At 41.0% G+C, this 27,990-nt stretch overlaps 1 protein-coding gene across 4 annotated transcripts in view; it reads left to right on the top strand.

Moving 5' to 3' along the window:
* TULP4 (TUB like protein 4) overlaps window positions 1-27,990 on the top strand; it is a 226,044-nt gene that overhangs the window by 58,691 nt on the left and 139,363 nt on the right. For all 4 annotated transcript variants that reach the window (XM_030198414.1, XM_030198412.1, XM_030198411.1 and 1 more), the window contains exon 3: window positions 22,271-22,399. In XM_030198414.1, the coding sequence (XP_030054274.1) occupies window positions 22,271-22,399 (129 nt within the window). The remainder of the gene's footprint in view (window positions 1-22,270; window positions 22,400-27,990) is intronic.

Raw genomic sequence — 27,990 nt, forward strand, 5'->3', positions numbered from 1 at the left:
CTCATGGCTGTAACACTCGATCTATTAAAACATTGCTGTATTGTATGGTAGTATTAAATTGCTTAATCTGTGCTGAATAAAATCTTCCTAATAAGCTTTGGTTATTCTGGTTTATTTTTTATTTTCATATCTACCTTGATGATGTGATTAACTACAGCAAAGAAGCCACGTTTAGACATACATAATTTAATAAATCGTAAAAGCAAGAAAGATAAATACAGTTGGAGAGGGAAAATACTTAACTTGATTTGAACCTCTGGACAATGCAGAGCCCCATTCCCTTGATATGCAATCATTACAACTTTTTCTCTCCTTTATACTAAGTGTCTATCTAATGAATTCTTGCCTAGGAAACCACAAGCAAGTATTCAAGATCAGGCTCCCCCCACCCCCCCGAAAAAAAAAAAAAAAACCAACAACAAATATTGAGTACAGTTTTTTTCCTTTTCCTCTTTTGATGCTGAATAAGAAAAATGGGGAGGGGTAGGGGAGGTTTGTCCCCTTCTTTGCAGGTGGAATTTGTTGGTTAACACCATGATTCTGATCAGCTAGACAATGTTACATAAACCATCTTTTGGTCTACAATAGTTGCTTGTATTTTTGCTTATAGCAGTACTATTACTGTTCCAGTATTTACTCTGTTTCTTTCTTTCCCATAAATTCTGAAGGACCTCAAACATACATAGTAGCAAACCACACACACTTTCAGGCTTATTTTCGAAAGAGAAGGGCGCCCATCTTTCGACACAAATCGGGAGATGGGTGTCCTTCTCCCAGGGTCACCCAAATCGGCATAATCGAAAGCTGATTTTGGGCGTCCCCAACTGCTTTCTGTTGCGAGGATGACCAAAGTTCCCGGGGTCGTGTCGGAAGCGTAGCGAAGTTGGGACTGGGGTGTGCCTAACACATGGACGTCCTCGACCGATAATGGAAAAAAGAAGGGCGTCCCTGACGAGCACTTGGATGACTTTACTTGGTCCATTTTTTTGTTACGACCAAGCCTCAAAAAGGTGCCCAAACTGACTAGATGACCACCGGAGGGAATCGGGGATGACCTCCCCTTACTCCTTGAGTGGTCACCAACCCCCTCCCACCCTAAAAAAAAAAAAAAAAAACCTTTTAAAATATTTTTTGCCAGCCTCAAATGTCATACCCAGCTCCATGACAGCAGTATTCAGGTCCCTGGAGCAGTTTTAGTGGGTACAGTGCACTTCAGGCAGGTGGACCCTGGCCCATCCCCCCCCCCCCACCTGTTACACTTGTGGTGGTAAATGTGAGCCCTTCAAAACCCACCAGAAACCCACTGTACCCACATGTAGGTGCCCCCCTTCACCCCTTAGGACTATGGTAGTGGTGTACAGTTGTGGGTAGTGGGTTTTGGGGGCGGCTCAGTACCCAAGGTAAGGGAGCTATGCACCTGGGAGCAATTTGTGAAGCCCACTGCAGTCCCCCCCTAGGGTGCCCAGTTGGTGTCCTGGCATGTGAGGGGGACCAGTGCACTATGAATGCTGGCTCTTCCCATGACCAAATGGCTTGGATTTGGTCATTTCTGAGATGGGCATCCTCGGTTTCCATTATCGGTGAAAATCGGGGATGACCATCTCTAAGGACAACCATCTCTAAGGTCGACCTAAATTTCGCGATTTGGGTGTCCCCAACCGTATTATCAAAATAATGATAGAAGGATCCGTCTTGTCATCAAACCTTTTAACAATGTTATTCCTCCCTCTATCCACAACCCACCCCTACCCTCTATGATAATGGAAACATTTTATGGAGGAGTAATAAGATTCTTATGACCTCCTCCCCCCCCCCCCCCCCCCCACTATGAGAAATGCAGAATACCAGGAATGTAAGAACCACCCACCCTAATAAATGACAGAGCAATAAAATAAATGAAGATTTGTTTTTTAAATCACTCAATATGACCTGAGAGAGCACCTGATTGATTTAAAATATGACTGAACATGAGAAGTCAAAAAATGTACATACATCCCCCAGAGTAAAATTGATGCTGGAATTTAAAAGGCAAATCGGAGACTGTTTTTAATACATCTTTCAATCTAGTGTCTTGCCTTGCTAGATTGTGGACCTTCCAATAAGTTATCAAGTTTTTCCACTACAGCCTACTTAAGGCTCCAGATATCACCTCCTGAAGTTGCCCCCTCTAGGTGATGTATGTCTCCATCTCCATTCACATTGGAAACAGACTCAGCCTGAACAGCAGCTGGTTCAATTGAACCCTCTGTCAAAGGGAGATCTCATCTCGCAGGGAGCAAAACACCAGGTTGAGTGGCACTGCCTTCCGCCCTCACTTCCAGGTCTGATGGGAGTTTCACGTGGGCCAGAGCTCAGTGAGATTTCCAATGCTGCCAGAAAGGATCCTTCCTCACCCAGCTCCAGACCTCTGATTCCTTCCTTGCTTACTGGTGTGACATGTTTTTCCAGGGTCTGTTGGATCAAGTTTAAAGGTAATACTTCCACAGGCAGACAGGAGCATATTTTAACTTTGCATTTCACCATGTTATTCCTGCAGAGTTTAACCCAGATCACCATGGAGCTCCCTGCCACACATTTGCTCAGTCAGCCACCTTGCTGTGGTCGGACACTTTGGTTTCTCCTCAGAGGTCTGTCTGACATGATGTAGGACCACCCATAGCCCTCCGAGTTATCGAAACACACAAGCCCCTCCACCACAACAAGGTGGTGTCCCTTCGGAGGGAAAGCGAATCAAAGTCAGAGGCTCTCAAAGTGATCATTGCAGTATCTGTTCATAGCCTGCTGAATGTCCACCTACACATTATATATCAGACTCCCTTTACTATTTTTTGTTTCAAGAAGTTCACCATAAACCAAAAAGTCTCCAGAATTCAATAAAGTCCACTTATCACACTTCTTAACAGCAGCTTTGAAAAATGGAGGGGTTGCTCTGGAAAATGCACTCATGCATGTTACATCGTTCAGGAACATAAGTCTTCAAAGAAGCAATGTCCACTGATCATATAGGGGTAAATTGCATATAGGTCACTAAAAGTTAGGTACTAAAACCTGGGCACTATGCTAGTATTCAACAGTAGAGTTGTACGCCAAATCTGTTATAGAATATTAGCATAAGTTCGCAGTTCCACATCAAACTCTAGGCACATCCACTTATGCCATGTCTATGGCTGGCCTAAATGCCACGTAGATGCAACTGTTCTGTAAAATGCGTACAAGAATAGTTGGAATACCACTGACAAGCTCATCGCCTTCCATGTTAATGCTCCCTTTGGCCCTTGTGCATGAGAGAAGTTAGGTGCGTTGTGTATAGAATCAGAGCATAAGTCTGTTAACATGTGCAACTGCAAATTAGTGCCATTAGGGCTTGTTAATGCCAGTTATTGATATTTTTCACCAGTTTGCCAATTTAGTTCCAATTAATTATGTTATGTGCTTAACTGGCCTTATTCTATAACTGCACACCCAGTTGTGTGCCATTTGTTGAATTTGGGGGATACTGTCCATTACCCCCCTCTCTTTGCTTTACTTCAGACCCAGCTATTTGCTGGTCTAATAAAAGCAGATGTGTGTGGCACTTTCCTCATCAGATTATGATGCTATTGAACTCCTGGCCATAACTTTGTCTCTGAAATTTGAACCAGGCGCCTCACATAGTTGTGAACTTCTGCCTGAGGGTGTTCATTCCAAGTTGGCACACACCCTTTGCCCTGAAGGCACACTCTTTAAAAAAAAAAACCCCAAAAAAACAATTGCTAGAGTGGAGGAGTGGCCTAGTGGTTAGAGCACCAGTCGTGACATCCAGAGGTGCCTGGTTCAAATCCCACCACTGTGCCTTGTGATCTTGGGCGAGTCACTTAACCCTCCATTGCCTCAGGTACAAACTTAGATTGTGAGCCCTCCTGGGACAGGGAAATACCCAGTGTACCTGAATGTAACTCACCTTGAGCTACTACTGAAAAAGGTGTGAGCAAAATCCAAATAAATAAAAGATATGGCTAAAGTTTGTTCTACACTTTCAGTATCTTACAGCAGTTTTAGCTTTCTACCTCCTCTGCTTCTTAACCACTGTCTGTATGGCTGCTGTTATAAAAAAAAAAAAACCACAACAAAATTAATGATCTATTACCCAAAAGCCAATGCAGGGAGACCGTATTCAGCCTAAACAAACGGTTCCTGCTCAATTGTCAGGTTCTCAGTTTCAGAGCCCGCGGGACTGGGCTCTGGAGCAAACGTGAGCCCTTGGGCTGCTGACGAGGAGCGACAGCAGCAGGCAAAACCCACCAACCAACACTGGGTAAACACACCGGCAGGGACTGCAGGCACTGCCCAGCGAACCGGAACACATGGACTGGAATCCCCCGGACTGGAGGACACAGGACTGGAACACTGGACTGCAATCCCCCGGACTGGAACACACACCGGACCGGAACACACTGGACTGGAGCACACCAGACTGGAACACACACCGGACCGGAACACACTGGACTGGTCCCCCGGACTGGAGGACACAAGACTGGAACACGGGACTGGAGCACACTGGACTGGTCCACACAGCTTCACCTGCACTTAGCTACTAAGCCCCCCAGAAGTTGAGCTCCTGGGTTCGAGTAGCCGACAGGACTTACTGGATACCGGATGACATAGGGACCAGGACTGGAAACAGAAGTGCTCCTAACCCTAAACTGATCTACGTGCTCCCAATCCCTAAACCAGCAGGAGTGTTCCTAACAGTAAACTGACAAAAGGACTTCCTAAGCCCTATACTAAACAGGAGCTCCTAATCCCTGCTCAAGAAAGGGACTTCCTAAGCCCTAAACTAACAGAGCAGGGAACTAAACACAAAGCTAACACAGGTGCTACTAAGCACCAAGCTACAAGCAGAGCTTTACACTAATAAGCTAAACACAGAACTAACCAGCTCCCTAAGCACTGCTCTAGCAAGCTAGATACAACTAACAAGGTGCTTCCTAAGCACTACTCTGGTAAGCAACCAGAAGAGCTCCTAGCACTAAAAGGGAAGACAGGGGAGCCACAAGGAAAAAAACAGGGAAGCTAACACATAAGCCAAAAGTGATTCTAAATCACCAAACACCAACAGCAAAGACTGCAATGCTCCTAATAGCACAAACACCAGAAGTACTTCTAACAGCAAACTCTGCAGTGTTCCTAACAACACCAAACCCTGAAGTACTTCTATCAGCAACAGAGCTTCCAAAGCCCTACACACAACAATGCTTCCAAAACCAAGAGGGAAAAGCAGGGGAACCATAAGGGAAAAGCAGGAAAGCTAAACACACAGTCACCAGTGCACACTGCACTAACACTAACCTGGACCTTAGCAAAAGCAAGCAGGGAAACTAGACACAAAGTCAGAAGTGCACACTGCACCACCCTACCTAAAGCAAACACCACTGTTGCAAAGGCCCTGAAGGAAACAACACCACTTCCTTATCAAGGCCCTCCCTGATGATGTCACACTCCCTAGCCCCAGGCAACAGCACACTGACCCAGAGAGGCCCAACCCACACCAATGCAAAACCGTGAAGCACTTGAAGCCAGTACACCCAAAGAGAGGTAGAGCAACTCAGGCAACACACACACAGGTACAGTATAGTGAAACAATTAGAGCCCTGCTGCTGGAAGCTGCAAGCACAGAGAGACAGAGCCAGCTCAGAAAGGACAGAGAAAAGAAACAGAAGCCAGCTAAGAAGCTGACCCCCAGGAAAGAGGTAAGTTTGAGAGGGGTTCAGACCCCAATCATAACATCAATCTAACCAAGAGCTTTCTTTTTTACTATGTTCTAAACATCTGGTTGTTGTGGAATACTAATTCTGCCCTGCTTGTGAAGAGTTGAGTTCAAATTTTCCTTCTGGCGTGAGGGATTGCTGTGGACTACATGGATCCTCTCCATAATCCCAAATGCCTAGTGTCTTTTTTTTTATTGGCTATTTCAGAATCAGTCTGTATCATAGTCCCAACGTCCCTTCATCTGTCTCGGTGTTTTAGAAAAAGGATTACATCTTTTTCTCCAGACCAAGGCCATAGAACCTATTCCACAGCATAAGAGAAATGGAGCTTTCTAATTCCCGCACTTTAAAAAAGACAGGAGTAGTACAAACTTACTACTTATTTTTGCAACCTGAAAAAACATAGGGCAGTAACAGCTTCATAAGGAGGCACCTTTCCCATAAAAAAAATAAAATCTCAATTGGGAAGGTTCATAAGATATATATTGAGTATTATATTTATCATTTTACTTAATTACATTCACATTTATCACATAAATGTAAGGAAAAATAGAAATTAATATAAAGGAAAAAGAAAACATTTTCTCTAATCAATATATATTATATAATTGTGCACAAATGGGAGATCCAAGATCAGGAAAACAATCTCAAAGAAAATAAGAAAATCTCAAAATGGTTAATCTTACAATTCACATTTTCTGAGGGAGGAAGGTTAATCGGTAATTGCAGCCGGTACAGTGGTAACTAAAGGAAGTTGCTGTAGAGGGTTCTTTATCTGTTCTTTCAACTCCACAAACTCTTGTAATTTCTTAGGTTCAACAAATAAGTAATAAGGAAATAAAACACTTACCAGGGAGTCGCACTAGGAAGGTCCCACCTAGGGCAATGATTCCTGGCTTTAAAGCCAAGAGTTCATGCCTCCCAGTCTGCGATTCCCTTGATATGTCAGGAAATATATTCATCTTTGAACCCAAGAAACTATCAGCCATGTGTCGGAAATACAATTTCAAAACATTGTTCCTATCTAAATCAAAGGCGAAAGTCATTAATAATATAGCTCTATCTGTAATTTCTGAATTTTCCAAAATGTCAGTTAAGTTCACATCTCTTTTCTCTGATAAAGAAGTTTTTACGGGAAATATAAATCACTTTAGACACCAGAGGGTGGCTATCAGAAGGTATTTGCAAAATATCAGAGAAATATTTCTTCAACAGTTCAGTAGCTGATATATAGGATGTTATTGGAAACTTTATCATTCTCAAGTTATTTTTCCTTAAATGGTTCTCCAGAAATCAATTTTTACAAGAAACATGGCTGTCTTTCATTACCAAATTAACTGATTTTCTGATTTTCGTAGAGAAACCATTTCTGTAATCAAAGTTTCTGTTTTTATATCTTGGACTTCCACTTTGTTAGATAAGTATTAATATAAATTTTTTAACTCACATGTTTATTCCTGAAAAATTTTAAACATTTGAAGAAGAGAGTTATTCACACTCTGCAGCACTTCCCATAGTATGTCCATTGTGACATTATTGGCTTCACCAGATCCAATTTCTCCACAGAAACCGCTCCAGAAATCTTCGGAGGGAAGAGCTCACTCTCCAATCCCCCAGTTGGTTTATTATCCGGAGTCAATGCTGCGCCAGGACCTCCTCGGGTCGCGTGAAAATCCTAACCCACTTCGGGCGTTTCCACTGTCGACCTCCATAGCGAAGCGTTACTGTTTCCGGGTCTTGGAGGGGTCGTGCCAGCAGGGGGACTCAAAGTCACTCCCTCTCCACTGAGATTCGGCGATAAAGCCTTGCTGTTCCCCGAAGCAGGAACCGATATCCCTGACGTTATGACCCTGAATCTCTCCAAAGTAGGCTGAGAAGTGGTGGGAACCCCAGCCGTGTTCGAGGAGGACAGCACCACGGCTTTGCCTTTTCTCTTCCCCATTCTCTGGGGAGCGCGCCTACTTCAGTTATTCTGGTGTAAAACGGGAACCCAACTAACGTACGTCCTCCCTCAACGCCATCTTGGATCCTCCAGTTTGGGACACTCTTTGTCTGGTTTCTCCTCAGAGGCCTGTCTGATATGGGTGACCCTTCAGCATTGCTCTCTAAGTCATTGAAACACGGAAGCCCCTCCACCCCTACAAGGTGGTGTCCCTTCGGAGGGGTATATTGAGTATTTTTAAAGATAATGATACATTTACAAGGAAGTCTCAATTGGAAAGATGCTCCAAGAGACACTGTAGGCTGTCTTCATTCAAGAAATGTTTTCTTCCTAGACTGCGTCCACCTTGAAACATCTGGAAAAACTTGAACTTTAGATTCTAGAAATTAGTATCTTTAGCATGGCAATATAGTCTCAAAATTGATTATCCTGAAGAAAAACAAATGAGATCATTAGCCTGTTTCTACAAATAACTTTTCCTTGTAAAGATTCCAATAATTTTTTCTTGTGAAGATTCTATTATGGCTGATACATCCAACAGAGCAGAGTCTCATCCCAAACTACCAACTTGAGGAAGAGATAAAATTCTTGGTAGAGGAGACAGTTCCAGGGTAGCCAAGGATTGTTATCAAAAACTGAAGGGCCCTTTTATGAAAGCTTAGCACACTAATATACATTAGCATTTGCGATGTACCACATGGCCCATAGGTATAAAATAGGATGCTTAGTAGAAGGGACCCTTAGTTAGCAAGTCCTTCGCAGATGTAAAATTTGACTAAGGAAATTTAAGAATACTTGAATGAAGATTTCTGTTAATATTTTCCACATTTTCAACTTTCCTTAATAAAATAGATTTATCTTGTGCCATAAAAGTTTTTTTTACATTCTTTAAACCTCAACAGTTTTCTCCAAATCGGCCATTCTGGAAGATTGCTGGTTCCATTTTTCATCAATATGTTGTAATCTAGTAGTCGAGGATAAAGAACTTGATGTGAAGGAAGAGCAAACTTTATGCCGTTATTCTCCTATATTATTTCAGTTTGTAAAAATAAGAATTAAAATTGTAGTACTCTCCTGGCGGAGGAAGAAGTAACAGCCATGGGCCTGGCAAAGTTTTTTTTTTAATTTTGGGGGGAGGGGGGGCTACACTTGCAGTACTTTTCTCCCATTAGTTTTGATAATGACACCCATGATTTTCAATAGTAGAAACCATTTAATTAGGAATTTCCATCTTGATGCTGGTTAACATGTCATATTTTCAAGTCTTGGCTCTTCCCCTCTTTTTTTTTTTCTCTTTAGAGGTGCAGGCATAGGGTTGAGTCCAAATTACCTTTCTGCCCGATTCTTCAATGCATTCTTCCCTGTTCTCTGATATCACTGAGAGAGATGCATCTTTGCATACATCCTAGAATTGGCAGAGACAGGGCTGTGTGCATGCTGATCTCAAGGCTTAGAAGCAGAGTTCTTTACAAAAAAATACCCAGGGGTGGAAGAAATCCTTTGCTGTTCACAGCTGCTAGAAGCACAACATATGAAACATATGCAAGACTGTAGGTCTCCTCTTCAACAGCAAAAAGCACACAAAAAAGATGTGTGTGGATGGATGAGTCAGGGGAAGGTGTTTGGTAAAGAAGATCTTGTGAAAGACAAACTTGTCATTTGCCTCCTCTGCTTCGTAATGTTCCCCCCCCCCCCCCCGATCTGGTATTTTCTCAGAATTCTCAGCTAACAGGTAAATGTTTTTCTGTGTGAGCCTCAAAGCCACAGTGTGGATTTTGAGATTGACTCCCTATCTATTTTTTTTGTGTCTGTATCGATGTATGTGATCTAAGTGAATAGCTCAGTGGGGGATTATTTTTAGACAGTGCTTGACAAAACCTAGTACATAATATTTGACTCACACTATTAGGTTTTACTGCACAGTTGCTGAGAGCTAAACATAAGTCTGTAGACTTATGTTCCTAATTCTTTGCCTTGGTTTTCATTATTTGTCATGTTAAATAGACACAGCATTGGTTGGGTTCAGAAAGGAGTTGCTCTAGTGGCCATGGTTAAAAATGGACGTGAGAAAAACTTAGACCTATTGATTGATCGAAAGCCTTAAATACAAATGAAGTACCGTCCTGTGTGGCCATCTTAGTATTTTTCTGATTGCACACAGCTTGTGTTCATTTTTATGAGCAGGGATATTCTATGGGCAATATGTTGCTTCTGAGTTTATGACTAAATTCCAGATGGAATATGTGGGAAAAATCGAAGTGATTGGTCAGTGTTAAACTACCTTTTTAAAAACTTGATTACTACTAAGAAAATAGAAAGTTGGGCACCAACCAGCCATGGAAAAATATCCCCTCTTTATAACTTATTTTGTATTGTTTTGTTTGCTCTAAGGTTGTGTGTTTGCTTATTTGGATTGCCTTTTTTTTACTTTATTTTCTCTTCCCAACATTAGTAGTTTCCCAGTGTTATTAATGTGAGGCTCAGGATTGAACTAAAAACATTTACAAACACTTGTAGGTTAAAAACCAGTGTGGTTTCTCTCAAGCTTCCTTAGTTTGTGTGTGTCTGTGTCTGTGTGTATACAGAATCTCTGAACCCTGACAGCTCCTGCTATCCCTAAAGCTTGTGCACATTTTTTACAACACCTCGATGTCATCAGCCCCATTTTGTGTGCTCATATAGGATGCATATACATGAGATGTAGCATTTAAAATGGACTTCTTGCAATTGTGCACTTTCCACTAGCTTTTCTCCACCCACCACTCATAAGATAAGTGGCCTATCCAGGTCACAAGTACCTGGCAGAAACCCAAATAATAGCAAGATTCCATGCTACCAGTTTCTCATGTCTGTCTCAATAGCAGATTATGATAAACATTTCCTCCAAGAACTTGTGCAAATCTTTTTTTAAACCGAGATACGCTAACTTTTTTTTATCACATCCTCTGGCAATGAGTTCCAGAGCTTAACTATTCGTTCAGTGGAAAAAATATTTTCTCCTATTTGTTTCAAAAGTGTTTCCACATAACTTCATTGAGTGTTCCCTAGTCTTTGTACTTTTTGAAAGAGTAAAAAATCGACTCACTTTTACTCATTCTACCCACTCAGGATTTTATAGACCTCAATCATAGCATCCCTCAGCTGTTTGTTTTCCAAGCTAAAGAGCCCTAACCTCTTTAGCCCTTTTTCATGTGAGAGGAGTTCTATTCCCTTTATAATTTTGGTTGCTCTTCTTTGAACCTTTTCTAATTACTCTATATCTTTTTTGAGAGGCGTTTTATTCCTGGTCTTATTTTAGCATCTCTTTCCTAATAATTCCTAGCATCTTATGTGCTTTTATGGCTGCCACTGCACACTGGGCAGAAGATTTTAGCATGTTGTCTGCAATGACATACAGTGACACCTAGATCTTTTTCTTGGGTGCTGACACCCAAGGTGGACCCTAGTATCGGGTAACTATGATTTGGATTATTCCTTCCCAAATTTCATCTGCCATTTTGATGCCCAATCCTCTAGTTTTCTAAGGTCTTCCTGCAATTTCTCACAATCTGCATATGTTTTAACAACTTTGAATAGGTTTGTGTCATCTGCAAATTTAATCACCTCACTTGTCGTTCCAATATCCAGATCTTTTCTAAATATTTTATATAGCACTGGTCCCATTACAGGTCCCTGTGGCACTCCACTATTCACCCTCTTCCATTGAGAGAAAGGACCATTTAACCCTACCCTCTGTTTTCTGTCCAGTAACCAATTCCTAATGCACAAAAGGACATTGTCTCCTTTCCCCTGAGTTTTTAATTTTCTCAGGAGTCTCTCATGAGGAACTTTGTCAAAAGCTTTCTGAAATCTAGATACACTACATCAACCAGCTCACCTTTATCGATATGTTTATTCATGCCTTCAAAGAAATGAAGCATATTGGTTGAGGCAAGACTTCCCTTGGCTTAATCCTTGCTGACTCAGTCCCATTAAACCAAGTTTATCTATGTGTTCTGTAATTTTATTCTTTATAATAGTTTCCACTGTTTGAGAAGGTCATGGCTAATCTGCTGGTGTAGATGTTACCATCGATTTATATACAACTCACAGGTGGAATTTGTTAGGTAATTGGTGGTTAAAAATCTGTGGAAAATGTTGATATCCTTAGAATATAGGAAGTAGGATAGCCATCCTTGTTAATAAGCTTTGATGTAGAAAAAGCATTCAACCTTGTCCATTGAGAATTCCTATATGCAGCATTAGATTAATATGGTTTCACAAGGTGCTTTGTATTTACAATAAGGGCTCTTTACTCCTCACCTAGAGCTACAATAGTGGTCAATGTGCTTGGATCAGAGAGATTTCCAATTTATCAGGGAACAAGATTGGAGTGTCCATTGTCACCCCTGCTCTTTGTATTGACTTTAGACTCTCTGGTAAGGTATATACAAGCAAACCCAAACATACAGGGTTTACAGGTCCGTCTCCAAGTATTTAAGTTAGTGGCTTTTGCTGTTGTCATCCTGGTGCATTTAACAAACCCCATAGGTCTTTGGCGACACTTTTGGAGGGCTTCAGGGAATATAGTGATTAAACAGGTTTTAAATCTTTCAAAATCAGAGGCCCTGCCATCGGCAGCTTTAGTTCAAGAGACTTAGGAAAGGCCTTTTCTGTTGCAGTGAGTGAGGAGTGCCTTTAAATATTTAGGAATTCAGGTCACAACTCACAACTTCTACTAATTCTTTGTGTGCTATAAATGTTGCTAAGCTATTAGAGGCTGCTAGATATCAGTTAGAAAGTTGGAGGGACCTGCCACTATTGTTGGCTGGCAGAATTAGTTTGATTTGCATGGCAATTTTCCTTAAGTGGCTCTTAATGCTGCAAATTTTACCACTTAGAACATTTTAAAAAGATCTGAAGCGCCACAACCAACTGTTCTCTAAATTTTGCTGGGCTAATAAAAAGCTTAAACTAAAGCTTCAGCTCTTAATAGGAAACTGGAGACAGGGTTTAGGCTTATTAAAATGTGAGATTGTATAATTATGCTAATTTTCAAAGCACTTAGACTTACAGAGTTCCATAGGTTACTATGGGGCTCATTTTCGAAAGAGAAAAACGTCCAAAAAGTGTCATAAAGAACCATTCGGACATTTTTTTTCCCAAACTTCCAAATTGGTAATTTTCAAAATCTGTTTTGCTATGTTTATCTATGCAATTCATTTGCAGTGCATCCAAATCACAAGGGGGCATGTTGGGGGCATTTCAAAGGTAAGATTAGGATGCGCCTAATACTTGGACGTTTTACAGCCAAAATGGAACAAAACAAAAATGTCCAGGACTAAAACTAAGACGTTTTGGTCTAGACCTGTTTTCAGAACAAATAAGGCACAAAAAGGTACCCTAAATGACCAGGTGACACCCCAACACCCCCCCCCCCCGGTGGTCACTGACCCCCTCCCACCCACCAAAAATGTTAATAAAAATATGACTTAACAGCATCAGATGTTAAAGTCAGGTCTATTAGGGCAGCATGCAGGTCCCTGGAGTACTGTAGTGGTCGGTGCCGTGCACAGTGATGGACCCAGGTCCCTATCTCCTACCTGTCACAATTGTGGTGAAAACCCTACTATACCCACATATAGGTGTCCCCTTCACCCATAAGGGCTATTGTAGTGGTGTACAGTGGGGAACAGTGTGTTTTGGGTGAGTTTTGGTGGGCTCAGGGGACAAGATAAGGGAGCACAGGTGAGATGTGCATCTCAGAGCATTTTCATGAAGTGCACAAAAGTATTCTCTAGGGTGCCCCATTGCTCTCCTGGGATGTTTGGGGGACCAATCTACTAAAAATGCTGACTCCTCCTACATCCCAATGGCATGAATCTGTATGTTTTGCACTTATTCATTTTTTTCTGAAAATAGACCAAAAAACAAAATGTCCAAAGCAGAAAACCTTGTACGAAACAATATTTTTGGAAAAAAAAAAAAAGACTCCCCCCCCCCCCCCCCACCCCGAAAATTACTTTCTTTCCTATTTGGATTTTGGACATTTTGTGCAAAATGTCCAAAGTTGAACTTAGATGTCATATTGAAAATGCCCCTCCACGTGTACCTTTATAAGTCTAAGTGCTTTGAAAATACATCTTTATGACTCATAAGAGATTGGATGCTTATCCAATGTTGTTTTACTCTGACTGCAATGGAAGCATCTTATTATGCTCTATATCATTTTAATGCCGTGTTGCAGGTTGTGACCAGTATTCTTCCTTATAAATTGGGTAAGAGCATTAGTGTTAGACCAGTGAGGGATGTGTTGAAGTTGGGAGAGGCCCCAGCCATTACGGACCAGATCTCCCTAAGAGGGAATGTGGCTTTTGAAGAGGACTGGACAATCCTGTATTTTTAGAGTGGAAGACTGCAGGGCTGACCTTGCTGGAGCACCTTCTTGATGGGGAAGAGTGATTGATTTCATTTGAGGAGCTGCAGCGGCATTCAGGGACTAGATGGGGAAATAGATTTGCTTATTGACAAGTGAAGCACTATGTAGCCTCCATCAACTATGAACAACCTTATGCACACCTGATATAGAGGTGTTAAGTTCTGAGTTTTCACTGATAAAGGCTCTTATTCTTTCCCCATTCAGAGTTTATCAGGCGTGCATAAGGCTTTGAATAAGCTAGAGGGGGATAAGGATATGGAAGAGGTAAAACAACACTGAGCAGAAGACCTAGGGAGGGACCTGGGAGATTGGGACATGTTGAATAACATCAAAAGTCTCCGTGGATACGGATCTTAGAGAATGTTATTTTAGAGTATTACATAGAGCATGTTTTACTTGAGCACAATTGTACAAAACAGGTTGAATACCGTCCCCCATTTGTGTCAAATGTCAGAGAAGAAATTCTATATCACTCATTCTGGGGTTGGTCAGTGACCCAACAATTTTGGACAGTGATTGGCTGCTATCCCTGAAATTCTACAGATGGTGCTTTAAATTGTGCGTGCAAATTTGGGCACACACCCAATTTGTGCACACAATTTAATTGAATAACAAACCAATTAGCACTGATAATTGGCATTAATTAAAATTTACATGTACATTTTTAGTCACAGGGATCACGTGGCTCCAAAAAATGGGACATGACTATTGGAAGGCCATGTGAAGATCAGGGGCATTCCTAAATTTATGTGTGCTGTTACAGAATAAGGGGAATTTGCACTTAATTTAGACACAAGGATTTACACCAGGGTTTGTTGGTGTAAATTCTATCATCTAAAGTTAAATGCTAAGGGCCTTATTCTATAAAAGTTATGCTCCTAAATTTATGCCCCTAAATTATGAGCATACTCTATGTTCCAAAATAGATTATAAGATTATTAGAGTAGAAGGCGAAGGGGGTGGTGGAGAGACTTGGGGAATAAAATGCTAAATATTTGAAATTCTACTCTTTTTTTCCTGTACATGAGTCATAATTTGAAATTAAAGAGTATAATGTACCAATAGATAGATCATGGTCAACATTTATGGAAATTACTACAAAGGAGGTAGTATGATGACATTGTAAGCTCTCGGAGTTAACTTGTATCTCAGATTGTTTTCCCTTGTTGTGCAGTTCTCCTCAGGAAATTATAAACTGGTTAGTCTGTTTTGTTAACTGTAGGTGACATCATCTGACAGCACCAGGATGAAGCTGCTGTCCCACAGCTCAGATCTTAGTGAGAAATTTAAAGCATGTATGGCCCTTCCACGTAGCAGGCTCCTCTCCAGTTTTGTTTTATTCCACTCTGCCAAATGGACACAATGCAAAGCTGTCCCATAAAAATTTGTTCTAAATTAAAAAAACAACAACCCAGATTATTAATATTGCCAAAGTCAGGCTTTAGACCATGCCTGAAGTGCAATAGAAATATCCAGAATTCCAAAACTCATTCCAAATGTCTTTTATGCTTGAGTCTCAACCATGATCAAAAGGACTGCAAGCATTGTGCTCAAATGTTGCCATGAGCACAGAGATATAGTCTGAATTGCCTTTGGGAGTAGTTCTAAGCTGAGAAAAAGCTGCTTTTTGGGAAATGCACAAAAAGAACTCTTCTACTTAGAAGATTCCTGCATCTACACATGTCAGATGAGAATCTTCAGCGGAAAGGCCATCAACCTCTAGGTGTAGTGACCTTAAAAGTCCAGTTGCCAACCCTAACCAAAGTGCTGATGAAGCATATAAATACCTGCGCAGAATCTCCTACTGCTAAGGGAAGGTTCATAGATTCACTTTCTGTGCAACGCTACAAAGCACAGTGTTAACACCTTGTCTGTTGAGTCTTCTCACATTATGAAAGGCATGTTCAGCACAGAGTGGCCTACCTCTTCACAGTCACATTGGTTGATGATTCATCAGCTTTGATTTCTTTTCAGTTTCCAGAGCATTCCCATTCTTTTCTAAAAAATATGTTAGCTGATGTTATGAAGGGTTATTTCAAGAACCTATCTGAAGTTCTTTCACCTCTACAGACTAAGGAGCTGTCTCATTCCTCTGGCTTTACACCAGTGCAGAGAGACACTCATTCAGTTCCCATTGTGTCTTTCGTATCTTTAGAATCTGATAATGAGCCTCTGCATTCACTTGCTTCCTTATCACTCAATCCCATCTGATGTAGAAGTCCTTCTAGATCCTTTTGATATCCAACCATTCTGTTCAGATAATGAAGAAGAGGGTTCACAGGAATTCCACCTCTTCACCTCCTCCACTGAGAATCATTCTGAGGACATTTCATTTTTACACAAGTATTGCCATACTGGGAAAGACCAAAGGTCCATCAAGCCCAGGATCCTGTTTCCAACAGTGGCCAATCCAGGTAACAGATACCTGGCAAGATCCCCAAAACGTACAAAACATTTTATACTGCTTATCCCAGAAATAGTGGATTTTCCCCAAGTCTATTTAATAATGGTCTATGGACTTTTCCTTTAGGAAGCCATCCAAACCTTTTTTAAACTCCACTAAGCTAACCACCTTTACCACATTCTCTGGCAACTAATTCCAGAGTTTAATTACACATTGAGTGAAGAAAACTTTTCTCCGAATCGTTTTAAATTTACTACATTGTATCTTCATCGCTTGCCCCCTAGTCCTAGTATTTTTGGGAAGCGTAAACAGACACTTCACATCTACCCGTTCAACTCCACTCATTATTTTATAGACCTCTATCATATCTCCCCTCAGCCGCCTTTTCTCCAAGCTGAAGAGCCCTAGCCGCTTTAACCTTTCCTCATAGGGAAGTCGTCCCATCCCCTTTATCATTTTTGTCACCCTTCTCTGCACCTTTTCTAATTCCACTATATCTTTTTTGAGATGCGGTGACCAGAATTGAACACAATATTCGAGGTGCGGTCGCACCATGGAGTGATACAAAGGCATTATAACATCCTCATTTTTGTTTTCCATTTTTAAAATTTCTCCACAAAGTTCCTCACGAGAGACTCCTGAGAAAATTAAAAAGTCATGGAATAGGAGGCAATGTCCTTCTGTGGATTAAGAATTGGCTTTTGGAAAGAAAACAGAGAGTAGGGTTAAATGGCCATTTTTCTCAGTGGAGAAAGGCAAATAGTGGAATGCCACAGGGATCTGTACTGGGACTGGTAGTATTTAACATATTTATAAAAGACCTGGATATTGGAATGACAAGTGAGGTGATTAAATTTGCAGGTGACACAAAACTATTCAAAGTTGTCAAAACACATGCAGATTGTGAAAAATTGCAGGAAGACGTTAGGAAACTGGAAGACTGGGCATCCAAATGGAGATTAAGTTTAATGTGGACAAATGCAAAGTGATGCACATTGGGAAGAATAATCTGAAACATAATTACCTGATGCTGTCTTTTCAAAATCATGTTCCTTTAGTGGTCAAAAAAGGGTTCGTTTGGCTTTGTCGTATTCACTCTATAAGTCATTTCCTGGATTTTTCATCACTGCATAAATTCACACTTTTGTTATTACACATATTGATTATTGTAATACTGTTTTTTTTGTGGGGTTCCTGCTTTTCACTTCCGCTGTCTACAAACATTACAAAATTTAGTCACTCGCTTTTTATGCCATGCCAACTACTATGATCATGTTGCCCCTGTTTTTATTTAGTTACATTGGCTCCAAGTTCAGTGCAGATATTCATTTCGCAACCTGACACAATCAATGGTACTAAGTCACATGGACTACTGCAACGGAATCTACGCGGGATATAAAGAACAAACATTAAAGAAACTTCAGACCGTCCAGAACACGGCAGCCAGGCTTATCTTCGGAAAAACCCGATTTGATAGCGCAAAACCCCTCCGCGCAAAACTACACTGGCTCCCAATTAAAGAACGTATTGCTTTCAAAATCTGCACAGTGGTCCACAAAATTATCTACTGTGAAGCCCCGGGATACATGACAGACCTGATTGACCTTCCAACCAGAAATACTTCAAAATCAACACGAATGTACCTAAACCTGCACTACCCAAGCTGTAAAGGACTCAAATACAAATCAACCTACGCATCCAATTTTTCCTACATAAGCACACAATTGTGGAACGCACTTCCAAAAGCCTTGAAAATCATGTACGACCACCTACACTTCCGGAGAACACTAAAAACTTATTTGTTTAAAAAGGCATACCCTACCAACCCAACATAAAAGCCCGACCGCTGCAACATAACAAAACCAAAATACAGTTTGGACACAATAACACCAAAACCCTACCAACCCAACATAAAAGCCCGACCGCTGCAACACGACAAAGCCAAAATACAGTATGGACACAATAAAACCAAAACACAGTATGGACACAACACAATTCTTCCGTGTACGACGCCCCTATGTGGCTATGCCACATGAACCTTATCCTATCTCAACTTCACTCTGTATTTGTTTACACCGGAGTCTGCAATCACATCTCCGGCACTATGTAAGCTACATTGAGCCTGCAAATAGGTGGGAAAATGTGGGATACAAATGTAACAAATAATAATTTAATGTTCTTTGTTTGGCTCATAGAGGGTTGACCATCTTATCTGTCATCAACTCCCTTATACTCCTTCCCAATCACTTTGTTCCATGGATTCCCATAGACTAGTTCTTCAATCACCTAAAAATGCTCATTATGAGTCTACCTGGCACTCTGCTTATTTTTTCCTGGCACCTTCTGTTTGGAACAGTTTACCTCCATATCTATGTAGCAAACTCTCTTTTGTAAGATTTAAATCTCTCCTTAAAGCTCATTTTTTTGAATTGGCATTTGGTACAAAACTGCCTACAGGAGAGCATAGCTGACCTGTATTCCACCTCGTATTTAAGGCTAATAACTTTTATTTATTGTTTTTACCTTTTAGTAAACTTGTCATGCTTGTGTTACGAATAAGTGGATCTAGGTGTCATTGTAGACAATATGCTGAAATCTTCTGCCCGTGTATGGTGGTAGCCAAAAAAGCAAAAAGGATGCTAGGAAATATTAGGAAAGGGATGCAAAATAAGACCAAGAATATTATAATGCCTCTTTATTGCTCCATGGTGAGACCTCAGCTTGAGTATTGCGTTCAATTCTGGTCGCCGTATCTCAAAAAAGATAAGTGGAATTAGATAAGGTTCAAAGAAGAGCGACCAAAATGATATGGGGGATGGAACTCCTCCCGTATGAGGAAAGGCTAAAGAGGTTGGAGGTTTTCAGCTTGGAAAAGAGACGGATGAGGGGGAATATGATTGAGGTCTACAAACTCCTGAGTGGTGTAGAATGGGTAGAAGTGAATCGATTTTTCACTCTTTCAAAAAGTACAAAGGCCAGGGGACACTCAAAGAAATTACATGGAAATATTTTTAAAACAAATAGGAGGAAATATTTTTTCACTCAGTAAATAGTTAAGCTCTGGAACTTATTGCCGGAGGATGTGGTAATAGCAGTTAGCATATCTGTATTTAAAAGTTTAGAAAAGTCCAGTCTGTTATTGAGATGGACATGAGGGAATTCACTGCTTGCCCCGGCATTGGTAGCATAGAATGTTGCTACTAATTGGGTTTTTGCCAGATACTTGTGATCTGGATTGGCCACTGTTGGAAGTTGGGTACTGGGCTAGATGGACCATTGGTCTGACCCAGTATGGCTGTTCTTATGTTCTATCAAGCTGCGCTAACAGTTCCTGTGCAGCAGTGCCAACGGAGCCTATTCAAAGTGAATTGGTCTATGTCGGCATTGCTGCACTGAGGTCTGCTAGTGGCTCTAAATTTTTTTTTGTTGTATCACCGATGTTACAAATTGGTTATCTGCTAATCAAGTTGTCTTTAAACTGGAAAAAAAAATAAAAGGTAGTTATTTAGTGTGGTGGGAGTGTGAGACAGAGGGACAAGAGAAGAGAAATTATTTTTGAGTAAATCTTGCATCCTGGGGAAAAAATGCATCCTTAATTACTGGGTCACCGACAGGGCACCATCGTATTGGTATTGGAGAAATAAACTACACGAGCTTATGCTGTGGGAGGCATGCGAGGCCCGATACATGGCAAAAAGGCGGCAACTTTTCATTAAAGTCTGGGGAACATACTTAAAAGGAATTTCGCCTAGAGTGCGCAGCCAAGTGTTGAACACATTGGGGTGAATGTGGTTGAATGTGGAATGTATGGGGGGGGGGGGGAGAAGATGAATGGTAGAAGGGGGAATATGTCTAGAGGACCAGATTTCTGCTGTATTAGTGTGAGTGTAACTAATCAATTGAAGAGCTCAAACGCGGCTGTGGCTGCCACATTATTATTCATTCTTCATGTGGTTACTGTTATCTGCCCTGAGTATACTGGCAGATGAGGAGGGACGGAGGGAAAGGAAGTTATATAATGTTGTTACTGATATGGAACACTAGAGCTCTAAGCGATGGAACTTTTTGAAGCTACCAGCTCGTCATTCCACTGAATCTGCACTATATTGCCTACTGGGTTACACGTATGTGACAGTGGAAGAATAGTTCTCATGAACTTTGAAGGGGTGGGGAGGGGAGTTGGGAGGGGGGGAGCAAATGTTTAAAAATTTGATGAAGCTATTATCACCATCCGTGTACTCAGATTGTCTTGTTTTAAAAGGATGCAGATGGAGGCTGTTGATTGTCAATTTTGTTATTTTGTCAATAAAAAATTGTTAAACTTTAAAACAAAAGGGGGGAGGGTTTGGGGGGGGGGGGAGAAAAAAATGGATAAAAGTTGGATGACTAAACTAAGCATTAGTTTTTTTTTTTCTATTGTTTAGCGTTCAGTATTGTGTTTGATATGTTTACAAGATGGAATGTGTTTTTGTTCTGATGAGTCATCAATAAAAATATTGAAACATAAACTGGAAAAAAAATAAAAGTGAAGTAGTATTTGCTTGTTCCAGTTCAAAAGTGTGACAGTTTTAACATCTTTTGAAATTACACAAAATTACCAAAAATCAAGAACAATTTTGGGTCCTATGATTACAAATTGGTTTGAGAACAATTTACACGCTGACCCTCGTTTATGGATGCTCCCTTACAAATTTGCTTGACAGTTGGATTTGGATTTTTGATCTTACTAGCCATTTCCAAATCTGAACTCAAGCCAAGATACATTCAGGTATACAAGTTATTTTCCTGCCCAAGTGAGCTTGGAGATTGATGCAGTGGAGGATAACCTCCAAGGTCACAAACATCATCAGTGGGAGACATGGGAGTTCAACTCTGGTTTGTGATGCGTTAGTCTAGTTATTAAGCTAATGCTACCCCTCTTCCTGTATGTTAACAACTGGTTTTTATGTATTTTTATATTTAATGTTATCTATTGATTTTTATATTTTTACTGTTTTGAACTGTTTTATGTTGGCTTTGATTTGGTATAGATTCATTTTGTAATGGTGGAATGTAAAATCACTCATAAATAAACCTAGAATCGAAAGCCAAATGATGTGCTTTGGTTACTTATAAAACTTGAGATGAGCATTCCTATTTGGAACAGGAAAATTAATTCCATTGCACTTTATGAATGAATGTAGCATAGCACAGAAACAAAAGTAGAGAGGGCGTAGTTTAACTCTGAATGGTCAAGACCTGTGAATCATTGTAGCATATTACTCGAGCATGCCTAAAATCTTTGAGTGCTTTTGTTTGGTTTGTTACTGTAGTAACACTGAAAAAAATTAATTCTGCTTTTTCCAGGTGCAGAGAGATTTTTCTAAAGAATAGTTTGTCATATACGGCTTGTTATTTTTAAACAGAGGAGTGGCCTAGTGGTTAGGGTGGTGGACTTTGGTCCTGGGGAACTGAGGAACTGAGTTCAATTCCCACTTCAGGCACAGGCAGCTCCTTGTTACCCTGGGCAAGTCACTTAACCCTCCATTGCCCCATGTAAGCCGCATTGAGCCTGCCATGAGTGGGAAAGTGCAGGGTACAAATGTAACAAAACAAAAAAAAAGATGTATGTGAAGGCTAGATTTGCCTTTCTGTTTGTCTACAATGTATACCTTTAAGGAAATTTGTCATGGTTTGTATATTAATTTTGTTTGCTCTGCTGTGGAGAATAGGATGATAATCTTGCATTTCTTTTCCTAAATTCTTTTTAATTTTTTTAGGTTGTCCTGGTAAGATGGAATGAACCCTTTCAAAAACTTGCTACCTGTGATGCAGATGGTGGAATATTTGTATGGATTCAGTATGAACGCAGATGGTCTGTGGAGCTGGTGAATGATCGTGGGGCACAGGTCAGCATCATAGGTTATGAAAATTAACAGTGCATATTTTAATACTATTTACTAGCCGTTAAGCCCATTAAAACGGGCGAGATTTCCAGCTACCCTCTTCACCGCCGCTCCCTCCCCCCTCCATGCCAGGCCCCCTGCACTGACCTGACAGCGCCTCTCACCTCCGTGTGAAAGCGCTGCAGGCAGCAGCAGATCTCTGCTGCTGCCTGCAGCGCTTTCACACGGAGGTGAGAGGCGCTGTCAGGTCAGTGCAAGGGGCCCGATACGGTGGGGGGCGGGAGCGGCGGCAGGGATGAAGGGGGGGAGGGTGGAGGTTGGTGTGCGCGATGTTCGTTTCCAGGCTCCAGCGGCAGCGTCCGACAGTCCGACTCTGTTTCCCTCTCTGTTCCGCCCTCTGATGTCATGTCTTGATGCGAGGGCGGGACAGAGAGGGTTGTCTCTACTGCGCATTTGCAGGTGAGTCGGTCACTTGCCATTTATATGTTTGATTTAGCTGATTGAGATGTCTTGTTCCATAAACATAGGATTTTATTCCTCCTGTATCTTTATTTGTCCTGTATAACTCTTCTTACGAGATCTGATGACTTCATCCAGATTTTTTTTTAAATTTATGTATTTATTAATATTATCCAATATTTTACAAGTCAATCCTCTTGTTCAGGAAAAGTATATAATAATCTACAAATTATGTAAAAAAAAAAAAATAATAATACAAACAGGAAAAAAAAGTGAAGCTTAAGCTTCACCTTAACAGGAAAACTATACTCAAGTCCATACATGTGATCCAAGATTTCAGGAAAATACTGGAGACAAATCATCTAAAGGTTTATCAAAAAACAGAAATTATACAAATACTGTTAAGTAGAGCAAACACTTATAATTAACGCTTATCCATTTTCACTGAGGTTATGAGTGAAGATACATGAGACGGCTCTGTAAATACATATTTTTTCTCCTTAAACCTTATTATACACTTGCAGGGGTATCTTAAAAAGAAGGTACCCCCCAAGTGTAAAACTTCAGGCCTAAGGAGCAGGAATTGTTTCCTTCGCCGTCGTGTCTTCTTAGAGACATCAGGAAAATTAAGACTTTTAAACCCAAAAAGGGTTTATCTTTGTTTCGGAAAAACAGACGAAAGATCCAATTCTTGTCTGGTAATAGTGCAACTGTAGCCACCAATGTAGCTGCAGTTGCTAATTCGGTATCAGAAGTCTCAAGCAAGAGAGAGACATTTATCAGAGCTTCAGGTTGAGAGGTTCCTTTCCCAGGAATATAGTAAACCATAGTCCTTGGTGGTAAGTTCTGTTCAGGAGACTTCATCCAGATTTTGACTGCTGCTTCATGATTTGTCTTAGGTACTGGTTAGTTTGATTTGATCTGATTTATTCACTTTATGTACTTTGAATCCTTGTTTGCCTAGTGGGCATTAGGGTGGGTTACTTTTAGCAAAATGTAAATAGTTTGTAGGGAGGTCATTGGGGCTGAAACCAGCAAGAGCTGTGAGTCTGGTTGGCGCAGCACTCTCCTTTCATGCAGTGTCAGTGCAGGTCAGAAGTCGCAGTTCTGAACCAAAGGCTTTACATGAACTTGGATGTTACACACAAAACAAATGGGACAACAATTCAACATTTACTATTTACCGTCATTAGTAGTAGACTTAAAGTAGTTCAAACACTTAAGTAGGCATGGATGCTTTTCAAAAATACCATCCTACAGCCATTTCTAGGTTTTTAAATTTAGCAGCTTTGAAAATGCCTTTCTCCTGTCCTTGTGTCTGAGATTGCTGAGAAGTGTTTTTGATTTTGCTAGTTCGTAGGACTGCATATTTGAAATACAAATTCTCCCCAATCCATTGTGCCTCTGTGGCTTGTAAGTGTAACTAAACTCTGATTTGTATTACTACTTGAGAAGATGGGAGATTCCTTAAGGGCAGGCAGCTGCACGGTCTTGCAGTCACTTCCTTGATCCAAAATGGGGTAACAAAGAAAAAATAAAACAAAACCCTGTGTCTGGTTTGTGCAGTGCTACGAAGCAGCTGACCTTTCCTAAACCACACCGTGGCTTAGAATAAAGATTCCCGGTTTCCCACTCCTCTTTACCTCTCTTACCCGGACTCCCCCCCAGCCAGCCTTGCACTTTCCTATAGTTGTATATTCCCATTTCTCCCTGTGCTGTTTTATGAGTGCTGGGGTGGGAAATGGGGGTTGATACTAGAGAATGACATGAGGATAAAATGTGTCCCCATCCTTGCCCCGTCCCCATGGGTTCTGTCTCCATCCCCACCCTGTTCCCACAGACCCCGTCTCCATCCCCATCCCATTCCCACAGGCCCTGTCTCTGTCCCCACCCCTGCCCCCGTCCCTGCTCTGTTCCCATCTGCAGAAGCCTCAAACACTTATGATTTCGTATTTACATCTTTTTTATTAAAAGTATAAAAAGGAACAATATGCTGTGCAACTGTTGTATATAAATTACAAATAGAAAACAATAATAACAATGAGCAGCTATAATAACCCTTCCACCACCACCACCCTCTACCCTTTCAGTCCCAACAATAGCTGACTTCTACTACCCCAAGAAATCCTATTCCACCATGTTAAAATGTCCAGGGGTACAAAATACAACCCGTTCTGTATACCCTAGAGGGGAGAAATATGCCTTGTGAAGAACTATTATGATTTTTAAATCTGTGGATGAATAAGAAGTCATCAACAATCTCAGGATTCAGTCTAGCTCTCCTGTCTTCCACAGTTCCTCTTTCAATAGAAGATGTCTAGGATGTACAGGATCCCCCATGCAAAGTTTGCTAGCTGTGGCCAAATTGTTTGCTTGTTTTTCCAAAAAAATAAAAATATTGTCTGTATCAATCAAACATAAATAACTGTCCAGTTCATTAACAGGCTTCAAAGTACAAAGTGACATGGGGACAAAGTTTGTCCCCATCCTCATGGGCTCTGTCTCCATCCCCACCTGTCCCCATGGGATCTTCCCCTGTCCCCATCCCCACTGTTACCACGAGTCCCTGTCCCTGTGTCATTCTCTAGTTGATACCAGTTGCATGAGTGCATTTCATTGAGACCTTGTGGAACTGTGGAGCTAGAAAGATTGGGTCCTTAACCTTACAAGATACCGATACAGTCACCTATAAGCTACCTTTCTGTGGTACTGATTTTTAATTGACCTTCAGCATTCACAAAACAGAATAATAGCTCCACTTTGTGATTGCAGGCTCTCCGTTTCAGCGTCTAATTGCGTACCCTTTGTATGGGGAGATCCCTGCATCGTCTACAGTGCTTGACATCACAGAGAACAGAGTGGTGTTTTCATGGTGTTTACAGGGTAGTTCAATATGGATTAAATCAGGGTCATGAAGGCAGGCCTGTTTCCACCCCCCCCCCCCCCCCCCGAAATAAAGACTTATTGTTGTAATTGGGTGAAATTACATATGCCGTAGCCTGGGATAAAAGTATATTGTCTTTGCTGGCCGTATGCCTCAGCATTGCTGCATTCTGCAGTACACACAGTAAACTCAAGATTATCAGGGCTGGTGGGCTATGAGATGAGTTCAATTTCCTTGGTGTGAGGAATGATGACCCTTCTTCTACTACCCTGCCAGTCATGAAGAGTGGCACTGAGAGGATTGTTTCAGGGGAATCATTCTTTCAGCTCTTGGGGCTGGTAAAAATTGCCTTTTTTGCTGAGGTGTGCCATCTGGAGGGAGGCACGCATAGCGAGGTGGGTGGTAAAAGAGAGAAAAAGGGGTTGGTTCAGTGACATGGAGGACATGGGTTTGATTTGGTTTCCTGAGTCAGCCAGGGCTAAGGCTGTTGTGGAGGCAACATTTATGTAGAGCTGGGTCAAGAGTATTGGATGACTGAGGTGAACCTTCATCCTTTTGTCCCCCCCCCCCCTCTTCAATTAACTTTCAGGCCTCTAAACTGGCCCACACCTCAAGACATCATACTTTTAAATATTAAACTTTCCAAAACTCATTTACCAAGGTAAATGGATTATTTGAAAACTGAAGATAACAGTGAATTAAATATCAAACACTAAAACAATTCACTGTTCACTCAATGCATGAGCAAGCTCACAAGCATTTTAATCCAAAACTCAAAGATCACCAGTATAAACAAAAATGAAATGTGGAAAAAAGACCTCAGATATTTAATGCTGATTCTTAAAAATAAAAAACGGGAAAGAATGCTTGTCTGGTTATCCCCTGATGCAGCATGAGGCAAAACAGGGGCCCTTGTTGGGACTTTGGACGTATAATTTATGGAGATTTGGAATTGAGTACATATTCATTTCAAGATAAGAGACTCTCCCCCCATTTTGATTGAATGTTTGTTACATCTTGTCTTTAGAGCTGTAGATGAATCTGCCACAACTTTCTATTTGAATCTGCAAGAGTTTTTTGAGACCAGTGATTGATATGCTTGATTGCCCAACTCTGGTCTTCAGTCTCTCCTTCCTCCTCCTCTCTCCACAGCTCAGAACTTCTGTCTGTTCTTGCTCTACCATCAGTAATGGCAACAGATTTAGTGAGTGCAAATATTGAGTCAGCCCTCCCCGACAGTCTTTCCAACCACATGGATGCCTGGTGGGAGCAGGGCCACTTATGCTGTGAGCATGAGCTAACTTCACATTCTCTTAATATGCTGCTGTAAATGTTGTTGCCTTCCTTCCCAAACCCAGGAAGTCAGAGGATGATTATGTAATTGTCAAGAGAAGTGGAAGTATGTTGAAAGAGAAGGGGCAGGAATCGAGCCTTGTTATACTTAAGAGTGGTTGTGTGGTGGGATGTCACAGAGAAAGCATCTGAGGTTTGTGTAGAGGCTGAGAAGTGAGAGTGATTCCAGGTTTGTTGGGGGAGGGGGAAAGCTGAAGATTAAGAGAATGATTCTAGGTTTGTGGAAAGAGGATGAATGAAAAGAGGTTTCATGTTGTCTTGTGGAAGGAGGTTGCATGCTAGCAGTAACTTGGGATTTCAGAAGACTAAATTTGTGTCTGCATTAGGAATAAAAGGCACACACTAGATATAAAAATATAAAATGACAACATGAGGATTCATGAAAAACTAGATGCATTTCTATGAATGGAGACCTCATAAAAGCTAGCTTCAACTGAAGCAAGCACCTTCGCTCACAGAAACACATCATCACCCTATGTGACAGAAATGTAATTAATCTTGTATGATTCAGTTTGGGTTAATCTAAGGCTAGCTGCCATTACTGCTTTAGCTTAAGGTAATAGTATCTTTTATGAGATCTCCACTTACAAAAAAACAAAAAAAACAAATAAGAATTCCTCTGTGGCTCAGTATGGTGTAATCCAAGGTCAGTTCCTTCACAAACGTATATTTAAAAGTCATGAAAACCACAGCCCAGTGAAGCCACATTTCACCTTAAAAGTTTGTGTGGGAGCAGTACAATATAGATTTGCATTGGTTAAGTTTCATCTTGCATCATTCACCATAAGCTGTCATATTTTTCTATGACAGACTTTTACTTTCTCATGCATTGTTTTTATATTTATTTATGAATAGGATGACCTCAAGTATGATTTTGTTGAAGACTTCTTCAGTTTGT

This window comes from Microcaecilia unicolor, chromosome 3 (assembly GCF_901765095.1).
Source record: "Microcaecilia unicolor chromosome 3, aMicUni1.1, whole genome shotgun sequence".
Classification (NCBI taxonomy): Eukaryota; Metazoa; Chordata; class Amphibia; order Gymnophiona; family Siphonopidae; genus Microcaecilia; species Microcaecilia unicolor.